General features: G+C 42.8%; 2 protein-coding genes across 3 annotated transcripts; both read left to right on the top strand.

Annotated features, from left to right (window-relative positions):
- Nucleotides 1-286: 286 nt before the first annotated feature.
- ppp2r2ab (protein phosphatase 2, regulatory subunit B, alpha b) lies at nucleotides 287-12,975 on the top strand. The gene is made up of 10 exons (XM_069705341.1): nucleotides 287-589; nucleotides 2,597-2,665; nucleotides 6,012-6,109; nucleotides 6,422-6,587; nucleotides 7,242-7,354; nucleotides 7,854-8,031; nucleotides 9,283-9,447; nucleotides 9,769-9,938; nucleotides 10,822-10,913; nucleotides 11,320-12,975. The coding sequence occupies exons 1-10, from the start codon at nucleotides 583-585 to the stop codon at nucleotides 11,597-11,599; spliced, it is 1,338 nt and encodes a 445-aa protein (XP_069561442.1). The 5' UTR covers nucleotides 287-582; the 3' UTR covers nucleotides 11,600-12,975.
- Nucleotides 12,976-13,581: 606 nt separating this feature from the next.
- Nucleotides 13,582-25,429, top strand: bnip3lb (BCL2 interacting protein 3 like b). Of its 2 annotated transcripts, XM_069705328.1 has the most exons (7): nucleotides 13,582-13,861; nucleotides 14,039-14,130; nucleotides 16,844-17,069; nucleotides 19,085-19,163; nucleotides 19,504-19,607; nucleotides 20,571-20,720; nucleotides 22,652-25,429. In XM_069705328.1, exons 3-7 carry the CDS (start codon nucleotides 16,864-16,866, stop codon nucleotides 22,698-22,700), a joined length of 588 nt encoding a protein of 195 aa, XP_069561429.1. In that variant the 5' UTR covers nucleotides 13,582-13,861; nucleotides 14,039-14,130; nucleotides 16,844-16,863; the 3' UTR covers nucleotides 22,701-25,429. The 2 variants fall into 2 exon arrangements, with proteins under 2 accessions (XP_069561429.1, XP_069561421.1); XM_069705320.1 differs by lacking the exon at nucleotides 14,039-14,130.
- Nucleotides 25,430-26,390: the final 961 nt, after the last annotated feature.

Below are 26,390 nucleotides of genomic sequence, written 5' to 3'. Positions count from 1 at the left end.
ATTTTAATCTATTATTTCTATTATTATCTTATTGCTTCTGTCTGCTGCTGTAGCGAAAAAAAAAAAAACTCCCCCTCGGGGATTAATAAAGTAAATACCTCCCTACCTACAGGACGGTCTGACGCTCTTCTCCATCACTCGCTTAACGTCCCGTTCACGTGTGTGCGCGCGTGCCTCTGCGCAGCTCCCCCCCACTCCTCCCCCCCTTTTTTTTTTTGCCGTGTGCGCGCGCATTATAAAAAGCTTTTTTTTTTTTTTTTTTTTTTTTTTTTTGGTTCACGTGCGGAAGAGGCTCGAGCTGGGTGGGGAAGAGGTGGCTTGTGGGATGCGAAGAAGCCGGCGGTGAAGACGGAGAGGAAAACCTCGGAGAGGAGCGGGAAATACAACCAAACTAACAACAACAAAAAAAGGGGGGAGAGTGTTAATTAATTAATTAATTAAACGTCTGACTTTGACGTCCAGGTTTTGCGGAAACTGAGCGGAAGGGAAAAAAAAAAAAAAAAAGTTGAGATCCCACGAATCGGCGCGTGGGAGTGGGACGCAGGATCGTGACCGACTTGAGGCTCCTCTGTCTGTCTCATCATGGCAGGTAACTCAGTCTGAACACACAACAACACACCGAACAAGGCCGTCCTCTCCTCTCTCGTGTCTCTCGTGTCTCTCGTGTCTCGGTCTTCTTCCGTCGGAGACGTTTCTCGACCGCAGCACGAGAGTTGTTGAAGCTAACGGCAGCTAGCTTGCTGCTAACGCTAAGCTAGCCGTCAAACTCCGGGTGTCAGCGCCCATCTGGCCTGTTTGACCGGCTGGAGACAGACAGACAGACAGACAGCTGCTTGGTTGGTTGGTTAGGCTGCTGCTGCTGCTGCTGCCGAAACGCTGATCTGTCCACCGGTCCACCGGCCCGGGACTATGTTTTTTTTTTTGCACGCTAACCGCGCACGCAGCGATCCGTGACACTTTTAAGTTGTCGTCGCTGTTTACGGCCGATTCACGACTTCGTGCACGAAGTCTCTTCACAAAAAAAACCCACCGACTTCAGCCGATCTGGTCCTCTGAACAAAACGTGCACGGATCAAACTGGAGGTGAAAACGAGGCGCAGGATTTAAGATCTCCTCTAAACGAGCCGGGCTAGCTCACGGTAGCGCAAACTTTGACATTGCCCACATGCAGGCTTAGCGGTCCAAGGCCTGCTGCAGCCTGTGTCCACTGTGTCCACTGTGTCTACTGTCTCTACTGTCTATCACGACCCGGACAGTCAGGATTCAGGATTCAGGCCGACGCGTCGTTTCATTCATTCACACTTGGAGATAATCATCGAGTCCTTCAACACTGAACCTTTATCTCCTGGTGGCCGATTGATTTGATTTGAACTGAACGAGGCTGTCTCACTCAATAAGGGGACACCGGTGTCTTTTCTTTAATTTTTTTTAATTTTAGTAAATGCATTTGGTGCATTTGGGCGGGGAAAGTGACCGGTCTGGAGACACAGTCATAACACATCATCTCCTCACAGGAACTGATTGGTGAGATGATTTGTACATTAAAACACCTGTTTGCTTTTTATTTATTTTTATTTTTTGGTGTGTGTGGGGGGGCATTTCCTCTTGCAAAAGGTGTCGGCATTATATAATTTCCCCGAGCAGTACCAACCCTGTTCTGGCTTTTTGTTTTAAACCATGATTCATTTCTGAATATGACGAAACCAAGTGTGACTCATGGATATCCTTGATTGTTTTGCAGAGCGGCTCCAGTGTGTGTGGACAGTTTATGGACACATCAGACAGGTTTTCTCTGGGCCGTAACAGAAGCGATTGCATGTGACAATATGTGGAATTAAAGTGGCTTCGTTGTGCAATGAGCTACGTTTTGATGCCGAACCTGTTGAGGCGAGTGATGAGGGTTATAAAGCAGCGTGTGTTTTCTTGTTGATGTATTTTTCACGTAGGCGCCCGGGATGAAAGCATCTCCTGCTGTTAACAGGTGGTCAGCCTTTAAAAAAACTAAAAAAAAAACTGCATATTTCAAGACTGCGTTCGTCTGTGTTTATGAACTTGATTTGCACCTGACTCTTTATCTCGGTGAGAAACCCACAGCTCCGCATCTGAGATATTTATCTTTACACTCATTGAATGCTGATGATCTTTGACATGTAAATTGCGTGTATTTCATAAGAGTGGCCAACCGTTGTTGGCTTCTTGATGTCCCCATAATATAGCCGGTCTTGCGGGTATCACCTTGGGAATAGTAATATCTATATGTTGGTGTTAGTATGGAGAGAAATATAACGTGTAGCTAGGCTCACTGAACCAGTGAGAGGATAAATGCTGAATTATGACTGCACACATTTTTGAAACCGGTTTGCCATCTCTCTGTTGTTTCAACATCATATTAATACAATAATTATTCCTTTCTGTCCCTTGTTTTGACAGACTACAGCATGCAGTTAATTATTCCTCAGGCGCTTTCTTCATCGACAAAAAAACGTTGCCGTTTAAGTTGATCTCTGACTTAAAATCTTGACGTTATAATGTCTTAAACTTGTAGCCAGCCAGAAATGTACTTGAATATACATTTTTGTTTTTCTATTTTGTACAGGACCTGGAGGTGACATGCAGTGGTGCTTCTCTCAGGTGAAAGGAGCCATTGATGATGACGTAGCTGAAGGTATGAGCTCTGACAAACATAATCTGTAAGCTTCAAGCTTGGCTTGGACAAATGTTGGTATATTGAGTAATACTTCACAGCTTGCAGGTGAGCAGACCGCAGCTGAACGTCTTTCTGATTTTTTTTCCCCGATTCCACCGGCTAGATATACCACAATTTAGCCGAGCCGTGGCAGTGACAAGTCTTGGTGCTCCACATTTCAACTGCACATTCCCTGGCAGACAACAATAGTGTAAATGCTCAACATTAACTGTCACTCCCACAGCTGAGATATGTTGTTGAACACATTTTTAACGGCTCACCGTTTTGCAGTCATCATGCTGCTCCCTTAAAACATTTGTTAAAATTCTCGAAATCTTTCTCCTCCTGTATAACATAATTCTGCAGTTGTCCTTGTTTGTGAACTGTTCTCTTCATTGCTTTGATCAGACAGCAATCTGTGTCCTGAAACCAAGGCTGTATTAGACGTATTATTGCTGCTAAGGTAGTGCGCATACAAACCAAATGTTTCATGCTGTTGTTGCTTCACATTAATAGCTTTCCATTGGTGAGCTCCTGGAAGGCTGCAGTCGTTACAGAAAGTGTAGCCTTGTCCGGCACGGAGGTTGGTGACTCACTATGTCTTTGTTTGGATCAATCAAACGGCAAAATCTGGACATTTTACAGCACTTTGTTGTCAGAGCAGGTTTGAGTATTTCGGAGAGGAACAGAAAAGGAAAAAGCAGCAACACTGAGCAGTTTTGAGGACGAACATGGCGATGCACGGTGCAGTCCCAGAGCTGAGCCGTGCACTCTGGTCTCGGTCGCTCGTGATGCAGGTGTCGTACTACAGAGAAATCTGGCAAAAGATTCTTCAGACGGCCAGATGGCTGGTGATGCACAAAAGCTCAGATACTGAATGGATATATCCATGACTGTCAATCCTTATCAGATACTGCACGGTAGGTTTTACTCGTGTCAGACAAGATTTTTTTGAGAGTTATAACGGCAGCAGGAAATGTTCCTTCTCTCTTAGTGATTGCAAGGTAAATGGTAGGATCAACACGACGCTGTGGAACAAGGTATTTTACCTACAACATGTGCTCAGGCACATGAATGGCCAGCGCAATGCAGTGCTTTGCTGAGAATGTTAAATTGTATTACACTGACTTTATAGTTTATTAGGAACATTCAGCTAAAACTGTTGCAGCATAAAACACCGGCTCTGCAATAAATCCTGCCTTCATCAAGGTTATCGTGTCTTTCTCCATTTAGGAGGATGTAGTTTGTGGTGCTGTTGAATTGTTTAGTATTTAGCTGTTTTAGTCCTTCTGATTTATACACTACATAACAGAAACACCTCTTTGTTGTATCTCTGTCAAAGAAATTGGCAACTCAGTGGAGACAGACAACTTTCTACATTTCTGCCGGAGCTGTCCAAAGTGTCTCCCTGCTGTCCCGAAGCCGGGACGCAAATGCTTTGTTTTTTAGGTTTTTTTCCTGGCCAGATTATTGCTGGTGGCTAAATAGTTTACTAATGCCTGATGTACCTTTGAGAGAATATGTATACAACAATATAAAATGTCTCTTAATTGTTGTTCATCCGATGTGTTATTGAGCCTGCAATCTAAATCCTCAGGTATTGTAGCTTAATTATTTATGTCTTAAGATTTCTGTCCCAAAATAAGTGAAAGAAACGGTACCACAGGACTCTCTGTGTGTAGTCTGTTTTGCAAACACACCAAGCATGGCCATATATCAGGAATCTAAAGAACGACAGCGTGCTTCACTGTAAGGCGACACTGTTCATGATACTCTGCAGCAGTCTGGCATGTTTCAGCCCTTTAATACATTCCATCAGTGGACTGACAGGAAAATGGTACATTATCCACGTCCTGCATTTCTCATTGTACCTGATTTATGCATCCACATATAAATAGATGGTGACTTCCATTAGCCTTTAACAGCTAATGCGCTTCACTAGTGCAGGTCGTTGCTTTACTCTGGCTATTGTGTTGTTCTCTACACCTTTGGTTTCCATCAGAGGTGTAAAATGTTTTCAACCAGAAATTGCTGATGTGGTCAAATCCATTCTTACCTCTATTGGTACAGTGTTCACAAAAAGGTTGATTTGGCACCACCTGAACACAGCACGGGTTTACAAAGCCATTCTGCACTATCCGGATGTTGCAAGTCACACCTCAGCTGTTGACTTTGTGAGGAGGTAGCAGGTAATGTTTCCTCCTGATCACTCTCCCATGCAGACAATGCAACAGTGCTGCACGTTTGAATGTTGCACCAACGCTCTTGTGCCGGCTGCATGTTTCTGCACCTCTTTTGCGGTCACATCTGGATCTCGGAAACTGTTCCCAGAAGACATGCAGTTTTGTTTGTACATTTTCTTGCCCTTGCAGATCTTGACTTTCCCAGTTTACCCTGACTGCTGTTTTTTTTTTTTTTTTTTTTTATTGACAGTGGAAGTTGCAACCTCTAAGTGTTTGTATATCTTTTTGTAACCGCCCCTTGCTTTGTAAGCATTAGTTAGCTTCATATTCAGATCCTCAGCCAGTTGCTTAGAGGAGTCCATGGTTGTTTTGTGTCACCGCACAGTTAGAGAATTTATCAGTCTCTGGAATTTTAACAAGCCGACAATTTCTTATGACCGCTCTTGACTTGCTGTACAAGTTACGAGTCAATGACGTTCTAAGATTTTGCAACAAGTCAGGTGACCAGACTTTTACATTTTAATAGAATAGTTACGAGGCAGTGTGTATTTTCTTCTCTTCACTTCAAAAGTGAACACACTATGTAATCTGCCCAAAACGATCGCATACGTCTGTAAGTGTTGTCTTTTCAAGTAGCCTAGCTTCTAGCTTCTGCTGTATTAGCCCCTACTTTGGTCCTCAGGCAGTACAACGCATACAAAGACCACTCGCTGCAACTTTCTGGAGCGTCTTTCTGCTCCAATGGACACCAAGGGGTTAAGCAAGTGTGTATGTATATGCGAGTGTGCTTCAGTTTATACAACAGGATGTTGCTGCTGGGGGAAATGTGCAATGCTGTCTGAGTAAGAGGGAGAAAAAAGGGGGAAAACTAGGTTACTGATCATTTTCCGTCTGCTCTACGCGCTCCGACATCTTTCTGCATCTCCAGCCGACACACTCGTCCATCTCCTGCTCTCTGATTCACAGGGAGCTAAATCCAGGGTTTGGGATTAACTGAGTGGTTCCTCAATGTACTCCATATTGGAATGAGGTTTTTCTATGTCAATGCACCAATTTCTAAATACCATAATGGCAAATGTGAGTTTAAATGTCTGTCATTTTTGTTTGTTTGTTTATTTATTTGTTTGTTTGTTCGTTTGCAGCGGACATTATATCCACAGTTGAGTTTAACCACACAGGGGAGCTGCTAGCCACTGGAGACAAGGGTGGGCGTGTAGTCATTTTCCAGCAGGAAATAGAGGTACAGCTGCATATTCCCACACACTATCCATTTTGGAAAAGGTCACCCCATGAACTCTCTGAAGTTACACCAAGTTTTAAAAACAGATGATTTTATTTTTGGAAATGTTGTGTAATCAAAAAAACTCAGGACTTCGAGTTCTAAATTTGAACTAGTGATATACTTTATTCTCATGCCAACTATATTTCTTAGTCAAAGTAAGTTGTCAGTTCTTATTCAGAAAATGCCATTGTTTGTTTGGAATGAAATTGATCAAATAGGGAACAAATGAACGTTTCATCTTAATGTGAAATTTCCCTTGGTTCCCAACAGAATAAGAATCAGCCTCAGTTCCGGAGCGAGTACAATGTTTACAGCACTTTCCAGAGCCATGAGCCCGAGTTTGACTACTTGAAGAGTTTGGAAATAGAAGAGAAGATCAACAAGATTCGCTGGCTTCCTCAGAAGAACGCTGCTCAGTTCCTCTTGTCAACTAACGGTAAATTAGTCATTTTAATTAAGTGTATGGCCTGTTATTTGTTGACCACAGTCTTTGGTGACTTTAATTTTAAATAAAGATAATAACATTTAAACAAATACATTAATCATTACCCCATCACAATTCACAGTCGCAGAACTGGCATTAATATTTGAGAAAATGTAATGTTTCCTTTGAAGCGTTGCACAAATCCTTCGTGTCTTCTTGTAAATTAGAATAATAATGAGCAGTCTTTTCTGTTGGCTGTCACAAAATCGTTATCCAGCCTGACCATCATATCCTGTATTACACTTTGTGACACTGTGTGTGAGAGCAATTCATGTAGAGCTCAACTAAAGTCTGTGCTGAAAACCAACTGCTTGACGAAATTCACTAATTGTTTTTTCTATTAATACCAAAGGACATTAATGAAATCTTAAAACATTAAATACCAGAGATTTAAAATGAGTACAAATATGACAAATTTGATGCAACAATAGTCAATATTTAATCTATAAACTCTCATTATATTGTTTGATGCCAGTAAACTGAGTGACACATTCAGGTAGTGTGATCACCTTCAATGGATGTCAAGAGTGCACATTTGTCCTTTTTTTGTTTTTTAAAGAGTTGGTGCTGCTGTTTAGACGTGTTTTTTGTTTTGTTTTCACACAGATAAGACAATTAAATTGTGGAAAATCAGTGAACGGGACAAGAGACCAGAGGGCTATAATCTGAAAGAGGAGGATGGACGCTACAAAGACCCCAACACTATCACGTCACTGCGGGTCAGTCCTTCAATCAAACATAACCTGTGGGGGTGAGATCAGACTGGGCCTCCTTCTAACAACCTTGGATGCAAAATCACAAGAAATTGGGGGTGTTAAGCGCTACTGGTTTGGCTTCCTTTCCTGTTACTAAAGGTGGTGATCACTGCACATCTGTGCTTGTACAGTTTTTGTCTGAGCTAATGTTTGTTTTCCTGTCAGGACCGCGTACCTTTGGCTTGTATTGATTAAAAAGAAGCAAATCTGTTGCACACACTGGCATATTATGAGGAAGTGACTGAACGGCATGGTGTAATAGACCGGGTGTTATTGCGCCCTATTTTACCCAGCTGATGTATTACATAGAACACTGCCTGAAACACTTGCTACGTGCTCGGATAAATAGTCTTTGAAGGGCTCCGCCGCGAACAAGAAACGTACCACGAGGAGATTTCAGAGCTCCAGAAGTTATTCCTGCTTTTTTGTAACTTTGAGATTGTCTTGTTTTTTTTTCCCTCAGGTACCAGTTTTAATACCTATGGACCTCATGGTGGAAGCCAGTCCACGGAGGGTGTTCGCCAATGCTCACACCTACCACATCAACTCAATCTCAGTCAACAGCGACAATGAGACCTACCTATCTGCAGACGACCTCCGCATCAACCTCTGGCACCTCGAGATCACTGACCGCAGCTTCAGTATCCTTCAGCACACGTGGGCACGTTTGTATGCCTGATCATGACACTCCATTTGAATGAGTTATGTGTTTTATATATATATATGAAAAATATGAGATCATTGTGACGAGCGAGCGACGTCGGGCGGGAGCATAAGTATTGTTTAAGACTTGGATCAGAGATGTGACTCTGACAGGGTGGTTTTGAGTGTCTAACCTCCTGATTGGAAAAGGACCGGGAAGAATTTAGACTTATGAACAAAGTTGGGGACACGAGGACGCTCTCACACAAGACAAAGGAGTGGGAAATAAATCCGATTGTTTTTTTTGCGTCACTGCTCTATTCAGGGGATCTTCTGATACAGTTGCTCCAGCTCATTTTTCTAATTCTTGGAACATTTTAAACTTTCTTTTTGTCCTACTTTCTTAAATTATTGCCAGTGACTTCATTGAGCTCTTCCGTCTCTGGACACCCTCGTTGGGTGTCTTCTACTTCTTTTTTTTATTTTTTTCTTTCGCCATGTTATTACTTCTTCATGGAATGACACCACTGTTGCCCAGCAACCCCACTCTGGTGTTGTTTACACCAGGGACCAGCTGATCAGGCTAAAACTGGCCAGCGTGCTGACCAGAACAACAACTTTGGGCGTCCTTACAGAAATCTGGTGGAGGACACACTGATGTAGAGAAGGAATGAAGCAACAACAGGGAGAGCTTGGTCCAAAACAGCAGAGACTGATGGAGAGGAGGAGATATTGGCAACATGAGATTGCTAGATGGTGGGATGGATGAGCTCGAAGCACTAGTGAGGAATAGAGGGGTCTTCCGTGACTGTGGAGTTGTGTGTTTTCACAAGGACAATCCTGTGGGAGAAACTCTGAGGGTTTGGTTGCTTGGAAGTGAACCTCGGGGGGCTTGCTGCTTCAGTGGTGCCACCCTGGTGCACAGCCTTGAGGGAATGTTTCTGCAACCCAGAAATTCAACTGTTAGTGGGGCTACGTCCGTTCTGCCCTCTCACGGAGATTTTACAGAGTTTCCCCACCCGCTCACCCAGCAACCCATTGTGATAGCATCTCTCTCTCTCTGCTGTTTACAACTTCTCTTCTGTCTTGAACAACTATTACGAAACAATTTCCCTGCATGGAGTGTTTATTGTAGTGGTTTTTTTACATTTATTTTTTTATCATCACCCAATTTGACTCTAGCCAAAGGAACTTGTGATGATTTGTCAGGCTATGAACGACGTGTCCCTCCTTAACCGCGTGCTCCTCAGACATTGTTGACATTAAACCGGCCAACATGGAGGAGCTAACAGAGGTGATCACGGCAGCAGAGTTCCATCCTCATCAGTGTAACACCTTCGTCTACAGCAGCAGCAAAGGAACCATCCGTCTGTGTGACATGAGGGCTTCAGCACTATGCGACAAGCACTCCAAGTGTGAGTGCCCACTGTGCTTGTTTTTAATCATCATTCTTTTCTCTTCACATTAGTTTTCAGTCTGTTTATTTTACTCAAACTTATTTGTTCTAAACTTCCTATATTTGATGTCTGTGTAGCAATGAAATATTGTGCCACAAAATGTCCCAATCCTGCGCTGTAGTTAATTATTTGTGAGGAAGATTATGCACTTTATTTATGATGTCAAGCACTCCGATTGTCACTGAATTACATTTGATCTCGCTCCTCAAAGCTGTGGAGAATACTGCGGGTCAACGCTTGTATTCATTTGCCTGCATCATTCTGCTTTCTCTCGGCCAGTGTTTGAGGAGCCGGAGGATCCCAGTAACCGCTCCTTCTTCTCTGAGATCATATCCTCCATCTCGGATGTGAAGTTCAGCCACAACGGACGCTACATGATGACCAGAGACTACTTGTCTGTGAAGATTTGGGACCTGAACATGGAAAGTAGGCCAGTGGAGACCTATCAGGTGAGACTGACACACACATGCACAGCATCAATGTGTGGTGTCAAGATTGCACTACAGTTATATACACGTTATGAATGACTTATCATGAACACCCTCTTACCACAGACCCCATCAAGTTTAAAGCAGCAGGTAGAGTTCAACAGTTTTAATGGCAGCTCTTGTTTACGCTGTAACTTTGTGGTTTAAGAATTTCTTGTTTGTGAAATTTTGATATCAGGATCAGCCACTGGCCACTTCCTGTCACTATATTGCTCCACAGCACAGACAATGTTTGTTTTACTACACTAATATAGAGGCAAGTTTATTATTGGCTTTGTACATTACAGCATTTCAATTGAACCTTTTTCTAAACAATAACAATGACATCACTGTATTTATCTCAGCCTGTTGTCCATGTGATAATTGTGTTCACACTGTCAATGGAGCAATTCATTTCATGTTATTTTCGTTTTACCTTTAAATTAATCTGCAGTGTGCATTTAATATTAGTACTTTTCATTGTGATTCTGTGTTGGTTTAATGTTGATGAATAACAACTCTAAATACATGGAAAATGCAGAGACTGGTGTTTTGTTTTGTTTGTGTGGCCACACCTTTTTTGAGTCATTCCTGGTCATTTCACTCAGTGGCCACTAGAGGACGCCCTAAATATATCATTTTGGTCTGCACTGGATTTTGTGTAGGAAGGTTTGCTCCATTGAGTTAAGCTTTCAGATGATGATAAGTGGAACAATGACATACCTTTTTTTTTTTTTTTTTTAATCTATTTTTTTTTTTAAATTGTTGAATCCAAATCTGCAGGAGTAACAAAGACGTTTGTACAGTTGAATTCGGTCTTTTGGCCGCCCTCTCGCACCTGCCTAATTTCATTCATTCATTCCAGGTTCACGAGTATCTGAGGAGCAAGCTGTGCTCGCTCTATGAGAACGACTGCATCTTTGACAAGTTTGAGTGCTGCTGGAATGGCAATGACAGGTACGTGCACGGGGCAGATAAAATAACACCGCATGGAAAAGACTGAAGTAGCACCGTGTTTGTTGTCCATGTTGTTGCTGTCGGATTAGTTTGTCGAGGAGCTTTTTCATAACTGTAATTTCAAAGAATAATACAATTTCAAAGTACTAACTGCCAAAAACATTTGAAGAAATTCTAAGCATTTAAATCGGTCTTGTAATCAGTCAAATAGGATTTACTTGAGAAATGTTTGTCATTGTGGTGAAGAAATTCCTGAAATACCAGGCCTTATTTATGATGATTTATTATTATTACCTGCATACCAGTGGGTCATAAAGTTTAACCCCTCTACTCTGGTTTAGTGACATTTTTCTTAGATTGATTGTGTTGAAAGCTAACACGGTGTCCCCCCCCCCTCCCCCGGCAGTGTGGTGATGACTGGCTCATACAACAACTTCTTCCGGATGTTTGACCGCGGCCACCGGCGGGATGTAACGTTGGAGGCGTCCCGTGAAAACAGCAAACCCCTGCAGGTGCTAAAGCCCCGCAAGGTGTGTGCCAGCGGCAAACGCAAGAAGGATGAAATCAGCGTGGATAGTTTGGACTTCAACAAGAAGATCCTGCACACGGCCTGGCATCCCCAGGACAACATCATCGCAGTGGCGACGACCAACAACCTCTACATATTCCAGGATAAAGTAAATTAACTTCGGGCTGAGCGTGTGTGAGATCTGGCGCAGGTGATGTCGCGCGTACCACCTCGCAACCTCATCCAGGGTGATCCGTGGGAACGTCGACAACCAGCATCCCTGTCCGTCGCTACTGGGTGACCAGACTTTGCCACTTGTTGTAGATGTGGACAGAGGAAGACTTGCTCTTGCCCATCATCAGTCTGTTTGTGGCAGAGTGTTACCTGCCTTGTTGTTTAAGTGATGTTGTGCCAATTATTTTTCCTTCGTCATGTTTATTTTGCCAGCCCACCTGCCCTTTTCTTTTCTAATGTGGGTAAACCAGTTAGTTCCTTAAAATTCTGAGTACAGACACTTATTTTTATAACTCCCCCCCGCCCCCTCCCCCCCCCAAAAAAAAATGGCTCTGTGGTAGAAAATGAGAATCACTTATTTAGTATGTCCCCTTATTGTGCCATTGTAGTGTTTATTTTTCTAAGAAAAATTTGACCTTTTTTGTGTGTGTGTATACACCTTTTATTAATTCATCCGTTATACTGTCTGTTCTTTAAGTCTCATCACATCTCCCATGCTCCATTAAAACCATGCAAACTCACCAGTCACACAAGTATGCTCACAGTTTTCTTCACACACACACTTGCTGCTCATACTGGACAGCAGCAGCTCAACGGTTGCCTCCGTTGACTGAGAGAAGTGCAGTGTGTTTTCACAGGTCCGGTCCAGTAAGGTGTTGTCCTGCTCGCTGTCGCTGTGCCTCAGGCTCTGGGTGGCCAATCAGGCCAGAAGAGATTTGTTTTGTTTTTTTGTTTCTCAGATTGGCTCCCATCTTTGTGCATTGGTTCCTCTTCCTCCTTTTGTTTTGTGTTCAACAATAGTCAGGTATAAGAGATAGCCTATTCAAAGATAATTATTATGATTGTCATATTTATATTAAAAAAAAAAAGGAAAAAGTTAAAACGTCACCAGATTTGTTCCGTCCTATTTTGTGAAATGAAGCTGGACCTTAAACATATCTTTTTGAGTGATCTTAAGTATTGTCTTCCCATGGTGTACCACAGTAGTACTTCACAATGGGGAAAACCTTTGATTTGACACTGGACTCTCTTGCTGCACCTACTAAAGTACTTGGATGTCTGTGTTGTAAGACTGCAATTTAAAAGAAAACATTATTTGAGGCATTAAGTCACTTAAAGTGTTTGTTTGAACTACTGCAGACATTACTGCTACTGTATGTGATGGTACAATAAGCTGCACAAAGAACCGCAGCACGTGATGTCCCCACCGTATTTACAATGTGGACAGTTCAGATTATATTGATGCCTCTAGTAATGCATAACTTCAATTTTAATCTATGACAGTGGGAAAAAAAATAAATAAAGGAACTACTTTTTGCATCCCTGTGATTGCCTGATTGTTGATGGGATCTAGTCGGCACTGAACTGGCTTTATGCCACGTGTTGAAGCCTCATTCATCGTCATGATCAAAGAGCAGATTATTGGATATCATAGAAGATCCTTGTTTACACTAGAAAACTTCCAGGTTATAAACACCTTCAGCTCGAGAAGTGTTAAAACCGCAATGCACTCATTCACAACGAGGTTCCCCGACCAATAATTAAAAACAAAAAAACGCATTAAAAAATTGCATTTGGCAATACTGGACCTGATTGGGGTGGGGGTGTTATTTCAATCAGCTGATGGGGTGTCTGGTTGGTGAAAATTGGATTTGGGCCCACGTGGCTGTGTACGTGGGGTCTCGCACGCCTTCAGCAAACTCCCAATCTCTCGATATCTTACTCTACGAATTTATACTTTCGATCGGTGCTAATAGTTCAATGCACGTAATGTCCCGTGTGTGTGTGTGTGTGTGTGTGTGTGTGTTTGTTTTTCCGGCTCGTTACGTAATTCAACACCCCCCCCCACCCCCCCCTCCTCCCCCTTCTGTTATCGAGGGAGGGTGTGACGTCATCACCCAGCTCCGAGAAGGTGTGAAAGCTCGCGACTTCCACGGCTGCTCTCCAGACCAGCTTCAACACGTAAACAAACGGCGGCGGGGCTCTGGCCGCTCAGCTCGGCCCGCTCTCTCTGGAACAAACAAAACACGGGTCCGCCGTCTGAATGAGTGCAGATAAAGTGGTGCGCGTTTTGCACTGACTTGAGCTTTTTTTTTTTTAATTATTTTTTATTATTATTATTTATGCAAAGCACCCTGCTCACCAGACACGACGATGTCCGACGCTGCTCACACTTCTACAAACAACGGAGACTCCGGGCTGAACGGTAAGCGAAACGCTCCCTAAATGCTTCGGTCGAACAGCCTCGGCGGTGAGTTTTCTCTCCCAAAACGTGTCTTGACTTCGCGGTTGCGTGTTTGTTTTTTTTTAAATACGTTTATTGTCCTTTTAAATCAATAAAGGCCGTTTTATCTTTTTTTTTTTTTTTTTCCACACCGAGAAGCTTCATTGAAGGGGGAGGAGCTCCGACGGTATGTTCCGCGTGTTTATTGGCAGTGATTGGACGGATGACGTCACTGTAGGCTTGACTGACAGGCAAGTAAACCAATCAGCGATTCACGTAGGTGGGTTTAAGCTTTGTCAACAAGGCTGGATGGAAGAAGTCAGAAATGACAAAAATAGAGGCAATGATATTTTAACAGTTTACACGTACATTTAGTTACGTCGCAATCAGTGGACTCTTAATAAACAGCAGTCTACTGACCCGTAGATTTTCTTTTCTTTTTTAGTGTATATAATAAAACCAGCATTCATGATAAAAAAATTAAAAAATCAAATGAATTGAGTCCTAACTCGTCCAGCAGTTGTCAAACGGTATTTTTACACAGTGCCTTGACGGCGTCATTTATAGATGTGGAAATGTACCACCTCAGTATTCAATCGCTGCAACACGACAGGCTGCACGTAAGACCTTGGCTCGCACTGCTTTATTTCACTGCTCCCTTGAGTCAGGATCCAGCCTCGGGAGCTGCTGTGGTTTAAGTTTTACAACACTTTGGGCGGCCGTGACTTGGCATGCTATTTACAGCCACAGCGACAAGGGGACAGACGTTTTGGACATGAGTTAGGTGGTGGTGGTGGTGGTGGGGAGGGGGGGGGTGTTACAGCACGCAGGAGCATGGGGCATGGAGGCTGGTTAGTTCAAAGCAATAGTCTGGGCAGCAAACTAAACTTTCCAGCCACTCATCTGGATCAGACAGCAAGTGGCGGATAGTTGAAATGACTAGAAAAGTTACAGCTTTTGGCTTTTGGATGGTTAAAAAAAATAAAAAAAAGTTTCCACCCTGGTTCACAGCTGTCATTTGTCATACATTTAAAACCACGTTAGGTCCTATCATTTCCCTGTTATGAGCTGGAAAGCAACAAGTGGTGCTTTTATTAGACGGCTAATTCTGTTTGTGTTAGAACAGGCCAACGTTTGTATACGCGTTGTGTGAAGAATGTCTGTCTGGAGCCTGTAAACATTTTAGAAGGAGGGAATATTTCTTTTTAATCCTCCGCTACTACATCAACCTCACACCATTTTTGATGAACTTTCTTCTGTGTTAGTCCGATAAACCTGGTGCTCGTGATTACATCTGATTCAGCAAGAGTAACTGAACTTCTGAAAGTGACAGCAGATGTTGGTGCCCTGTAGACTAGTAGTAGTAGTAGTTCATGCTGAGACACATCTTCAGGGAAAAGAAGACCTTGCACTTATCAGACTGAGAGGCCAGCAGCGTGCTCTCTTGTGTTATTTGTGTTTGTTCCCTGGGGCTCTCACATAGTTGACATTTTTTTTCTAATACCTGGAGTCTTCAGGCAAGAGGCAGCCTTGGTCCAGTCTGAGGACGTGGCGTCGTGTCTCCCTTCTCTGAACCCGTCCAACACCTGATCGCGGTTCTGTGGCCAGAATGTTCGGAAGCATCAGCGCCATGGCGACGTGGTTTTAGTCCGCCAAGCGGAGACAATGGGACGTCAACAGCAGCTCGGCTCGCAGTCCACCGTGTAATCCGCAGGATGAGTGCGTGTGCTGAGTCGAGGCCTGTTTAGGGGGGAGGGGTGCAGCGTTTGGGTGGTGGGTAGGACTGGCCGGTTGCCTGTGAAACTGAGTCCCATAACAGTACGTAAACACCATGCTCACATGTGCTTTCATGGAACTGTGACCTGCTCAGGAAGCCATTCTCTATTTATTAGCAGGCAGTGTTGCGAAGCTGCGTGACGATGGATATTAGGGAGAGAACCCCTCCCTTCTCCAAATATTGGTCCCGGTTAACCTGCCCCTCTATGTTTGTAACTCAACTCTGACACGCCGTGCCTACCAAGCATCCCGTCAATGCCAGAGCTCACGTACAAACAAGGAGAGCGTCATATATCACAGTCGAGGTCTACAAGAAACAACAGCACATACGCAGGCAAGTATTTACTGCCCTTTCATCACAGTCTCAGTCTGCAGCCTTGTTGTCGCTTCCCAGTTTAGGAAAAATGAGTGCAAAGCAAACAAAGTTACATTTGGCCTTATAACTTAACAAATATTTATTTGAAATATTCAATTGATGTTAGAACTTCCATACAAAAACATAACGTTGATATAGATACTGTTGAAACATTATTGGAAAATTACACGGGGTTTGAAAAAAATGATCTAAAGGAGTTTGTGATGCCTCTTGGATTTCACTCTGAACAGGATGTTGGTTTATTGGTTTATTGACCCAACGTTACACTGGCTGCGTCTTATCAGGACACCACGAATACTTATATCTGTGTGAGCTGAGAAATCCTTTGAGCAAACTATTTGGAAACTTAATATAATCTCATCTTTAGGTCGTAACATGCTCATTTATAAACTTTGTAGAATAATTGGCTGCTGTGCCAAATATTTAGCAGTCGATTTCAATATAATGTAATGGTTCTGTACCGAGAAAAAAAGTTTTGTTGTTTCAGTTTTAATTCACAAGAAAAATAGAAGATCCAGGAATTAACCGCGCTGAATATTTCTGGAAGTAAATTAGTAAAAGATGAACAAAAATACTATATAGTAATATAGAGGTGGAACTAGGATGAAAATAATTCCCACTGGATTTGAAACTCTTTTGTGGTTTCACAATCATTTTTTTTAATTTATGACCATATACTCCACATGTTGCAAAAAGACCTGTCATCTCTGTAGCCTCACCAAATTTATGTTTAAAATGAAGCCGTAAACTTTTTCACCAATCGAAGAATGAAGGGAGTGAAGGAATGCTGTTTGTCTTGTTTCCTGCCACAGGCTCCTGGGTGGAGTTGGAGATGAACAGAGCTCATCAAGCCCAGTCGTCCCCCCCGGGTGAGCTGGTCCCGGCCCTGCTGCCCCTCCCGCAGGTGGAGGAAGAGGAAGCCATGGTGGGGGGCCTGGAGCATGTCCCCTCCTCATCCTCAATCCACAACGGAGACATGGAGAAGATCCTGTTGGACGCCCAGCATGAGTCGAGCCGCAGCAACTCCTCCTGCGACAGGTAGCGTTAAGAATACTTAGAAGTTAGTTTGATGCAGCCATTCAAAACATCTCAGGATCTGCTGCCTTTGTCTGAATAATTAGATTTAAAAAATATATATATATATATATTATGTAACGGTACATAGAAACTAAAAAAAAAAAGAAGAAGAAAAAAAAGATCTTTAACATAAACACTACAGCTCAGAAAATAAAGCTGGCCTGTGTCAAAAGGTTGCAATGTAACCACATCTGCTTGTCACTGATTGCAGATGAGGACACAGGGATTTACACCACGATTGAAAAGTTGGAGAATGTCATGAGTTCTGGGAAACATAAAAGCCTGTATTTATAGTTGTGGATGATTTAGTCACATGGTGGATTCGGTTCTTGTCCGACATTCCTCTTAACTTCCCCTCAGTTTGGAGCTGCATACTTCAGAGGCCACAGCTGATTTTTAACGCTAAAACCAAAACCAAATCACTTAAATATCACCCCGGATTTGATTCAGAAAATAAAAAGAAGTCCCAGGATAACTGGGAAGCTCTAGATAATGTCTTATTGTCCCTGTTTGTTAGCAGTACTCACAATGACCCAACTCTGTTCTCTAAAAATGTAACTCTCAGTTCTGAACTGGACACGAGAGCTTATTGCTTTCAGACATTATTACAAAAATCCAGCATTACCATTTGCAACCTGCTGTGTAATTATCAGCTTATTTTCTTCCAATATATCATTTACCTTCTTATCTCAGCTATTTTTGAGAGAATAAGACCAATATGTATTATTGGAGTTGTTTAAATGGAGATAAAAAAAAATAAAAAAATCTCTTCAGAAAATTGCTTTTAGCCTGAATCCGCAGAAGAATCAAGATCTCATTGGGGAGTAAAGCAACATAAAAAAACCTTTTCATACAAGGTCTTTAATATTTGTTACTTAGCTTCTAAAAACGTTCCTCTTTCTTTCCATTCCTGTTGAAAACTCAAACTTGCGAGGAGTGGCTTCTTGTCATGTTGAGTCAGCTCTGACTCGGAGTTGACAGCTTCTTCGGAGTCGAGTCGGCTTCTGAAAATAAAATGACATCTTCTTTCACAACTTGGCTCACATTTTATGGAGCATGCTCGAAAAATCCTGACCCTTCAACTTCCAGCCGCATCATGTGCTGGCGTGTAATCCTCGAGGCTGCGATAAAGCAGACCTTATCAGTATGCTGGGCAGTCAGCTGTCAGCGAGTCACCTGAGGAGGTTTCTCAAGTCGTTGAGCCAAGAACATTGTATCAGCCAGCTGCTCAGGCATAAGCAGGAATATCAACATCAACATGACACTGTCTGAACACTTTTAGAACAAACAAGAGTTAATTCAGAAAACGTTTTCTTCACGCATTTCATCAGAGGTCAGAGTTCAGGAGCCGCAGGACTCACTGTTAAAGGACAAGGACACCATTTAACTCAACATTTGCAAGCAGTATTACAATGTTACTATCAATGTTAGAGCCGCATGATTTTAATTATTTGTTTATTCTTACAAAGTCATTATTTCTTTTGTAAATGTCAACAAATGAAAAATAGTTGCCTGCTTAATTTCTTAGTGGGACATAAGTCATTTTCCATTTTTCTATTTGCTATTCTTTTTCAGTAAAACAATTGAATGATCAAATCAAAGACCTGGCATGTGAAAATATCTGACATGGAGAGGAGGGGAAGGTTTTCTCTGTTGAGTCTTGTTATTTTCTACATCAGGGCACATCGATGTGTTTTATCTCTGATACCATGACTACGTGCGAAGGGCAAAATGACGAGCTGTATTCAAGCTGTCAGTAAGTTTTTGTGGTAGTTCATTAGCTGGTAACAGAGCCTGGACCCAAAGCACTGTTGCTATAGTTACCTTTAGTTCGATATCCTTTGTGGTTTGTGGTTGTTGATCTTTGAGGTGTCCTGCGATCCAGCGTCTTGTCAGTCTGAAACAAACATTTCTCACAATAAAAAGTTGTTCACGTGAGAATGTGGCGTGCGATTTGTCTCCGTTTTACTCCGCAGCCCCCCGCGGCCTCACACTCCCCAGGACGACGGACAGATCATCTTCGACGTGGACGTTTCCGGCAGAAGAGACAGCCAAGTAAGAGCTCTCAGGTTCTCCATCAGTCTGTTGCCATGGCAGCCTCAACCACTGGCTCTGAAGTGGTTTGTGTACATGAAAATGACAACCGCTGCCTGCCTTTAGTTTCCATGGAGATGACTGCCACATCCAGTGTGGATATCTTGTTCTTTTGCCAATAATGATTTATTTTGTCAATATTCATCTTACTTGTTTATTTGACTAAGAATGAGTCTTTGTGTCCGAGGTGGACAACACGCGTTATTATGCACAGATAATGAGAACGTGCCTTGTTTGTCCTGACAGAACAGTCCTAAAGCCTGCAGGCTAAGTTTGCTTTATATCCGTTTGTGGTCTTTAGTCTGAAGAGGACGTCTTGGACAAGGAGAGGGACATGGACATCCTGATGAAGGACGCAGATTGGGTTGCTGACTGGTCCAGTCGACCGGAAAACATTCCCCCCAAGTACGTTTCAGCTCAGTAAACAATAACCTCCTGTGTCCATGGCAACTGAACACACTTGTTTGCTCAGAGAAAGTGGCCAGTTACTACGGCAACAAAGTCGGTCTCAAGCACAAATGTCAAGCCAGCTGCCAGAGTTTAAACTCTGATGCTGAGAGCTCTGGAAGACGCGAAGGTCGAGTCATCTGCAAAATGAAACTTTTTTAAGTTATAAACAAGATTATATCGTCCACTTTTAGATTTTTACACTTGATGACATCAAATGTTTCTGTGATGTACTGTTTTGTCCAAATGCAGAAGGCTTTATCAAACAAGGAATATAATCCAATTTTCAGCTTTAAACGCAGAATATTTGACATTTTTCCTCCATAAATACTTGAAACTGTGAGATGTTTGGACACATTCTTATCTTTATTGCCGGGTGTGCAGTGTTGTGCACAGAAATAGATGGAGTGTGTGGAAGGAGGCACAATCAATCAATGTTAAACAAAACGGTCTGTAATGTCCTCCACAAAGAGAGTCATGTTAAGAATATGGATAGACTTAACTGGAACAGATCAGTTTCAGGCAAATTTGTACGTGATGAAAGGTGTTCATGATACCAAGTATTGATTTATTCAGGATTGATTCTGTTTGATTGATTCTTCTCTGGGGGGGGCAGCCAACAACAACTGTTCCTCCTGTGTATGATCATGTTGTGATTCGGAGTTTGCATGGAGGGGAGGGGAAAATTACAAGACAGCCCTGTTGTCAAAGTGTTTATGAGAGACAGTGGGAGCACAGCAAGGAGAGGCTCAGTGCAGCTCCACATGTAAATAGGACTTCACCCATTTTAAATAGTAAAAAAAAAAAATAGAAAATCAATATGCGGCGATCAATGTTGATATTGTGGCCGACCGCCTCAAATAAATCAACGTAAACTGCGAGTCAACTGTACTGTCTCTAAAGTGAGTGTGGTTTGTGCAGGGAATTTCATTTCCGTCACCCTCGACGCTCCGTAACGCTCAGCATGAGGAAGACCGGGGCCATGAAGAAAGGAGGCATCTTCTCCGCCGACTTCCTCAAAGTCTTCATCCCCTCGCTGCTGCTATCACACATCCTCGCTCTGGGGCTGGGGTAAGACTCGAACGCCACGCATCACCTGTCCAGGCACCGTCTCACTGCATGTCCACAGAAAGACAGAGAAGATGTACTGAACTGATCTCCAGGTTGTTTGACTGGTTCATGATCAGTGGGGATTTTTTTCGAAGGCTTAAACACTGTAACGGATGCTGCGGTCGACAGCAAATTTCTCTATTCATGCCAAAATATTACAGATAATGTTTCTTGATCCCAGAAATATGTTCTTGTCAAGGTGGAAAATCATTACAAAACTGTCCATTTAAAGGTCTTTCAGCTACCGCAGACGAGATAACCCAGAATTTACCACTGATATTAGTTTGGGTATTCACAGTGAAAGCCGATTTTTCTTTTCCCTACCAGAAGTCCAAATCCAGTTTCATTAAACATTTATTTGCGTTATATTTAATAATAGTTTTCAACATTTCTACATAAGCCCCAGCAGGGGGAGCTCTACATCCGCAAAACACAAGTCAGCTGTGTCTCTTCCTTCATGTCTGTCTGACTAAACTGGGAAGCAGCTGCTGACTGAAAGGCTTCACACCTGCTGGCTCATAGTGAGCCCCGACGCTCCCAGGAGGTCCTGATATCATACGCTGCAATAACCTTAGCTCCTCCGTCGGATAATATACAGCCATGTTGGCTCAGACGTGATGAGGTACGCAATGGCTGTCATTAACAAACATGTCAGAATAACAACATCCCTGTCAGCTATTCTGGGTTTTCTGCGGTTACATAATACGTCACTATTGACTTCTCACAGGGTTGGAACTGTCATACACAAAGATGTTTATTAGGAAACTTTTTTTTTTTTTTTTATGGCATTTTATGCTTATTTTGATCATTACTAAATTTTCAAAATACATTTTCCTGCTGTTAAAACCTATAATGCTGACTATGAATTACAAAAGCAAATTAAAATGATTCCTGAGGTTTCAAAGGAAAAAATACTTACAAATGCCTGAAAAATTCAAGTACGACTTGTCCTCAAACGAAGCAATAAAAAAAAAAAAAAAAAGAGAAACTCGAATTCAAAAGAAGGATGGGTCTGTGGCATGTTGTAACTGCTGGCAAGTAAAGGAACACCTAATGGAATAGAGCCATCCGAAATGTTAGAGGTCATTAACGTCTGCTGTGAAAAAGGCCTCATCACTGCAGACAGTAAGTATGTTTCCACCCACCTGGTTTTATGCCCATTTTTGATTTTTATGTATTGAAACACAGGAAATGATTCCAGACAATAGTAAATATTACAGCATGTTTTTATGGTTTGGTGAAGTGGAACAGTTTGTGTGTTTAAAAAAACAACAAAAAAAAGTACAGTGGAAACAGACCTGGTGAATAAATAGTGACAGAGTGATGTAGTGTCGGCTGATGAACACTGGCACTCTTTTAATTCTTTCTTTGTACAAGGCTTTTATGGCACCCACCTGGAGAATTGCTTCAACCAGCGGTTTCCCGTGACGCTGTGCCCGACTGTTATTCACATTAATAGTCGTGCACAACTACTGTTTGTCATTTCGTTGACAAATATTCAACAATTTCGCTTTTGTGACTCGTCACAGCAGGAAGGACTGAGATGGAAACAATACGATTAACATCGGGTGTGTTGCTGCAGTGCTGCAGTGTTGTTGGTTCCATCTGCGTATAAAAAAAAAGGTACGCTCAACTTTCACTCTATAGTTTTCAACCTGATCGTGTGCAGCTCGTTGTGGTGGCTCCATGTCCTCGTAGTTTGGGATTTTTAAGGAGTCCATTTGAAAGGTGAAGACGGAATATTGACGAGAACGTCATAAACTAAAAGAGACTCCTGGCCTCAGATCGGAGATTAAGCCGTGGAGGATATCTCGCTTTATATATATATCGGCTAGGAGAGTGTTGCTGCAGAGTGAGACGCTGATCTGCGACCTGCTCGTTTGCCCTCCTAGAGTCTACATCGGGAAGAAGTTGACCACGCCGCCCGCCGGCTCCTTCTGAACCTGGAACCCAAGAAAAGTGCCTGAGGAGTGGCCACGAGTTGTCGGAGGAAGTTTTGCTGTCGTGAGAAGACTGCCCCCCCCCTCCCCCCCGGGCAGCCCCCTCAACCCTGAGATATGACTTGTTCTCAGGAGAAATGCACCCCCCCCCTTCTTTTCTTTTCTTTTTTCTTGTTTGGCTGTTCTCTGACTGTCTGTAGAGCCCACCTCCCCCCGCCCCCATACCCCTCATACCCCCCATACCCCTCATACCCCCCATACCCCTCATACCCCTCATACCCCTCATACCCCTCACTTCATATGAATAAGCTTTTCCAGAATGAATAAGGTCATATTTCCCTTTTCCCCTACAGTTGGGTACAAGTGTTCATACCGGGTGGGTTTTCAGGGAGGGTTGCAGCATCAAACCAAACTCTTCTCCTCCACCTGCTGTTTCAGTGCCCTTTGGATGACCTGACAACAAGGGAGGACTGTTTTGACCACAGATTGTGCCACCTGTGCGAGTAGCCCAACACTCGATCTCGAAAAGGGTCCCGACCAAAATTCAGAGTCGGCTACGCAGACCGAAAATGTGATCATGCCTTTTTTTTTTTTTTTTTAAGTAGCCATTTTGTTCGCTTTCTTTACATTAATATCTTCTCTTTTTTTTTTTCATTTTTTTTTTTTTTTTCATTGATTTTGCAACAGCGGTGGTTTATAGAGAACTTGTAGCGATGAAAGGAGTTACCATTGTGGCCAACCCAAACCACAAGCGTTTATGAATTGCACTGAGGGGAGTCTCTGGCTCCGTCTGCCAGAAGATGGATTTATGTGACTAGTTTTTATTTTTTCTGTGATTTAAAAAAATAAATAAATTCAACTATTCAGTTAGGCACCTGAATGCAACGACAATAAGTGGAAAGCAGGGTGTAGCTGTGAGCTGTACAGGCAGGCAGTGTGCTCCGTTCAGTGTGTACACTAATAGTATTTTGTGGTTGGGTCTTAACGGCTCTACACGGTCCAGAAAAGGTTCAGTCGTCTGTCCAAACTGCGTGTGTGTGTGTGTCCGTGTCCATGTCCATGTCGTCCTTCTGGTGAGTCTCCTGGTTCGTCTTCAACACAGCCGCTCAGTTCCTGCTCACTTTGACTCCAGATCAGGCTGCACGTACCGTCATGCTGCGCTGATAGTTTCACATTAGTGCGTGTTTGAAGTAATCAGAAAGATTTCGGTCCCGAAAAGTACAAAAAAAAAAAAGCCCCACGAGATTTTGATATGAGATATAAAGTTATGGATATTTATTTTAAGGATATTTTGAATGATTTTATTTTAAAAGTAAAAGAAATAATCACGGAAAAATTTTATATATGAGGAGATTAATCTTCCAAGATAATGAACTTTTCTTTTAGAGCCTGTATCATTGAGGAAAAAAAAAACCCATCCGGTATAGCCAGCATGGTTTTCTGACACTCCATGTTCACCAAAACCTCCAGAGAACAAGCTGGAAGCTGCAGATGAAGAGACGTGACTCCGGTGTCCCGTGTGGCCGTCCTCGCTTCTATATTCGTCTCCCTTCCGCGGGTGACGCCGCTAAAGTGACGCTTTGGCTCGAATGTCGAGCGCGGCCGTGTTTTCACGCGGCGTGGCTGGAAAACGTCGGCCTCACTGGCGCTCTGAGGCCGGACTGCGGTCGGATTGTGTCTGAGCTCGCAGCTCGCTGAACGCGACGACGTCTCTCGAGGTTTTCCTTGCGGGACGCGGAATGAAATATTTCCGAGATGTCTCGTGTGGAGGGACGTCTGAACTTGTGCAACATGGATTTGTCCTGCAGTCCACCTGCAGCAGGTGTTTTCAGACATCCGGGAGTGAAAGAACTCATCACCTTTCCAGTTTTCCTTCCTCTTCCCCGCTTGTTGAGGCTGTTTAGTTGACAGACGTACGGGTTTCCACACGGAACGACGCACTTGGCGACGCGCGTGTGTGTGTGTGTGTGTGTGTGTGTGTGTGTGTGTGTGTGTGTGTGTGTGTGTGTGTGTGTGTGTGTGTGTGTTTCCCTTTTATGACAAAGTCAAACATTACTGCACAACCACAACAAATATTGACTTTGCCTTGTTCCCTTTTCAAAAATGTATTTCAGTGTCAAATTTCACAGCGTGAGAAAAGAACAGACAACAAATAGGAAGGAAACAAAAGAAAACAACGTCAGCCACAGAGGACATAATTCAAGACAAATTTTCCTCTTCAAGAAATGATTTGCAGCACATATGACTTAGACGTGCTGATTTTGTTTTTATAACTTTGTATAACAGATGAATTAACAACAAACAACAACCCTTTCAGAGTGCTGTCTTTGGTCTCATCTCAGCCACAGGTACTAAACTCTTCTGTCGTGCGGCCTCCATGTTTCTGCCTGTGTTTGCACGAGCAGCATCTGTTCCTTCCTGTGTAGTTTGTTTTGAATTATTTGTGTGTGGTTTTTGTTTTTCCCTGGCGTTGAAGAAAGATTGTGAACGCAGAGAGCGGGAATGGAGTTTGAAACGAATCACGTTGAAGAGTGTGAACAGAAAACCCCTATATTGTTGATGGCAGGGCCTGACGTGAATAGAGACGGGAGGTGTGGAAAGAGATTTCCCTCAGACTCTGATGGTCTAACATTAGTTATCGATGTAATGATGCACTTGCTTTGATTTTCTCTTTCCCACTACATTGGAGAAATTGATAAACATTTTGCCATTAAAGATTAACTGAATGAAGCCATTTGTTGACTTTGTTTTGTTTTTTTTAAATTTTGCAAGTAAATGATGTCATTTTGCTCTAAATTCAAAATGTGAAGACCTTTTTAAGGGGAACTGATCCCAACTTTTGTCCACGCTGAAATGCCTTATCTTCGACTAATCTTAAATTTCAGCTTTGATTCTATTATATTTATTAAAATAACCATTTTGCCTATGAAATGATGAAAAGCCATTCACAGGTTCGGACTGCAGAGTAATCAGTGTTTGATCAGCTGGCTGAAACACAGCATTCAGTTTAATATGATGAGGGAAGCAAAGAAATCTCACGCCTACCTGATCAAAATGGGAGTCCTGAGAGCAGGCAGAAATAATTCAAGTTTTGACATTTTACAATTCCATATAACTGGCAAACTTCATCTGCTGAGGACATTTAAATATAAAGAAATACAAAAATGACCCCCCTCCAACCTTTCCCCCAACCACTGCGTCACTCTCAGCAGCTGTCAAAGCCCCGCAACCATTATTTTTGGACGAGGCTCAAGTCTTCTGCAGCAGAAGCTCAGTGCGCACTTGGTGAGTGAACTCAGACCAGAGGCGTCGAGGCTCTCAGGAAATTGCCAGCAGTTCTCCGTCTCATTGGAAATTCCTCTGAGCTCCGCTTGACGGTCGCAGTGTGAAGACGCTCAGATCAGGTCAGAGAAAAAAAGGAGCTGCGGTGAGAAGAGGCTGAGCTCGTCTTTCATGAAATAGATTTTAACAGACGATTGGGGGGGAAAAAAAACAACAACTGACAATTCAGTTGAAATGTTGTAGAGTGATGCGTTTGATTGGCTCCTATAAAGACCTCCTGTTTGAAATCTGTACGCATCCTCAAGTGCCCTGCTCTAACACATCTGTTTGTTTGAAGTGTTTCCTGTCAAATGAAAAGTTTCTACGAGTGTCAAGTTATCCTTGCGGCACCGTCATCCATCAAGCTTGT

The sequence above is a fragment of the Brachyistius frenatus genome, unplaced genomic scaffold (genome assembly GCF_029030835.1).
Source record: "Brachyistius frenatus isolate BFR_SWC_R1_liver_20210118 unplaced genomic scaffold, ASM2903083v1 Contig_3, whole genome shotgun sequence".
NCBI lineage: Eukaryota > Metazoa > Chordata > Actinopteri > Embiotocidae > Brachyistius > Brachyistius frenatus.
This window is presented reverse-complemented; position numbering and strand designations above follow the sequence as displayed.

Coding starts and splice junctions, on each gene's coding strand:
- bnip3lb (XM_069705320.1), top strand. CDS start 13,810: ATGTCCGACGCTGCTCACACTTCTACAAACAACGGAGACTCCGGGCTG. Junction 13,862..16,843: donor CGGAGACTCCGGGCTGAACG/GTAAGCGAAACG, acceptor TTCCTGCCACAG/GCTCCTGGGTGGAGTTGGAG. Junction 17,070..19,084: donor AGCAACTCCTCCTGCGACAG/GTAGCGTTAAGA, acceptor TTTACTCCGCAG/CCCCCCGCGGCCTCACACTC.
- ppp2r2ab (XM_069705341.1), top strand. Junction 8,032..9,282: donor GATCACTGACCGCAGCTTCA/GTATCCTTCAGC, acceptor CGTGCTCCTCAG/ACATTGTTGACATTAAACCG. Junction 10,914..11,319: donor TGCTGGAATGGCAATGACAG/GTACGTGCACGG, acceptor CTCCCCCGGCAG/TGTGGTGATGACTGGCTCAT.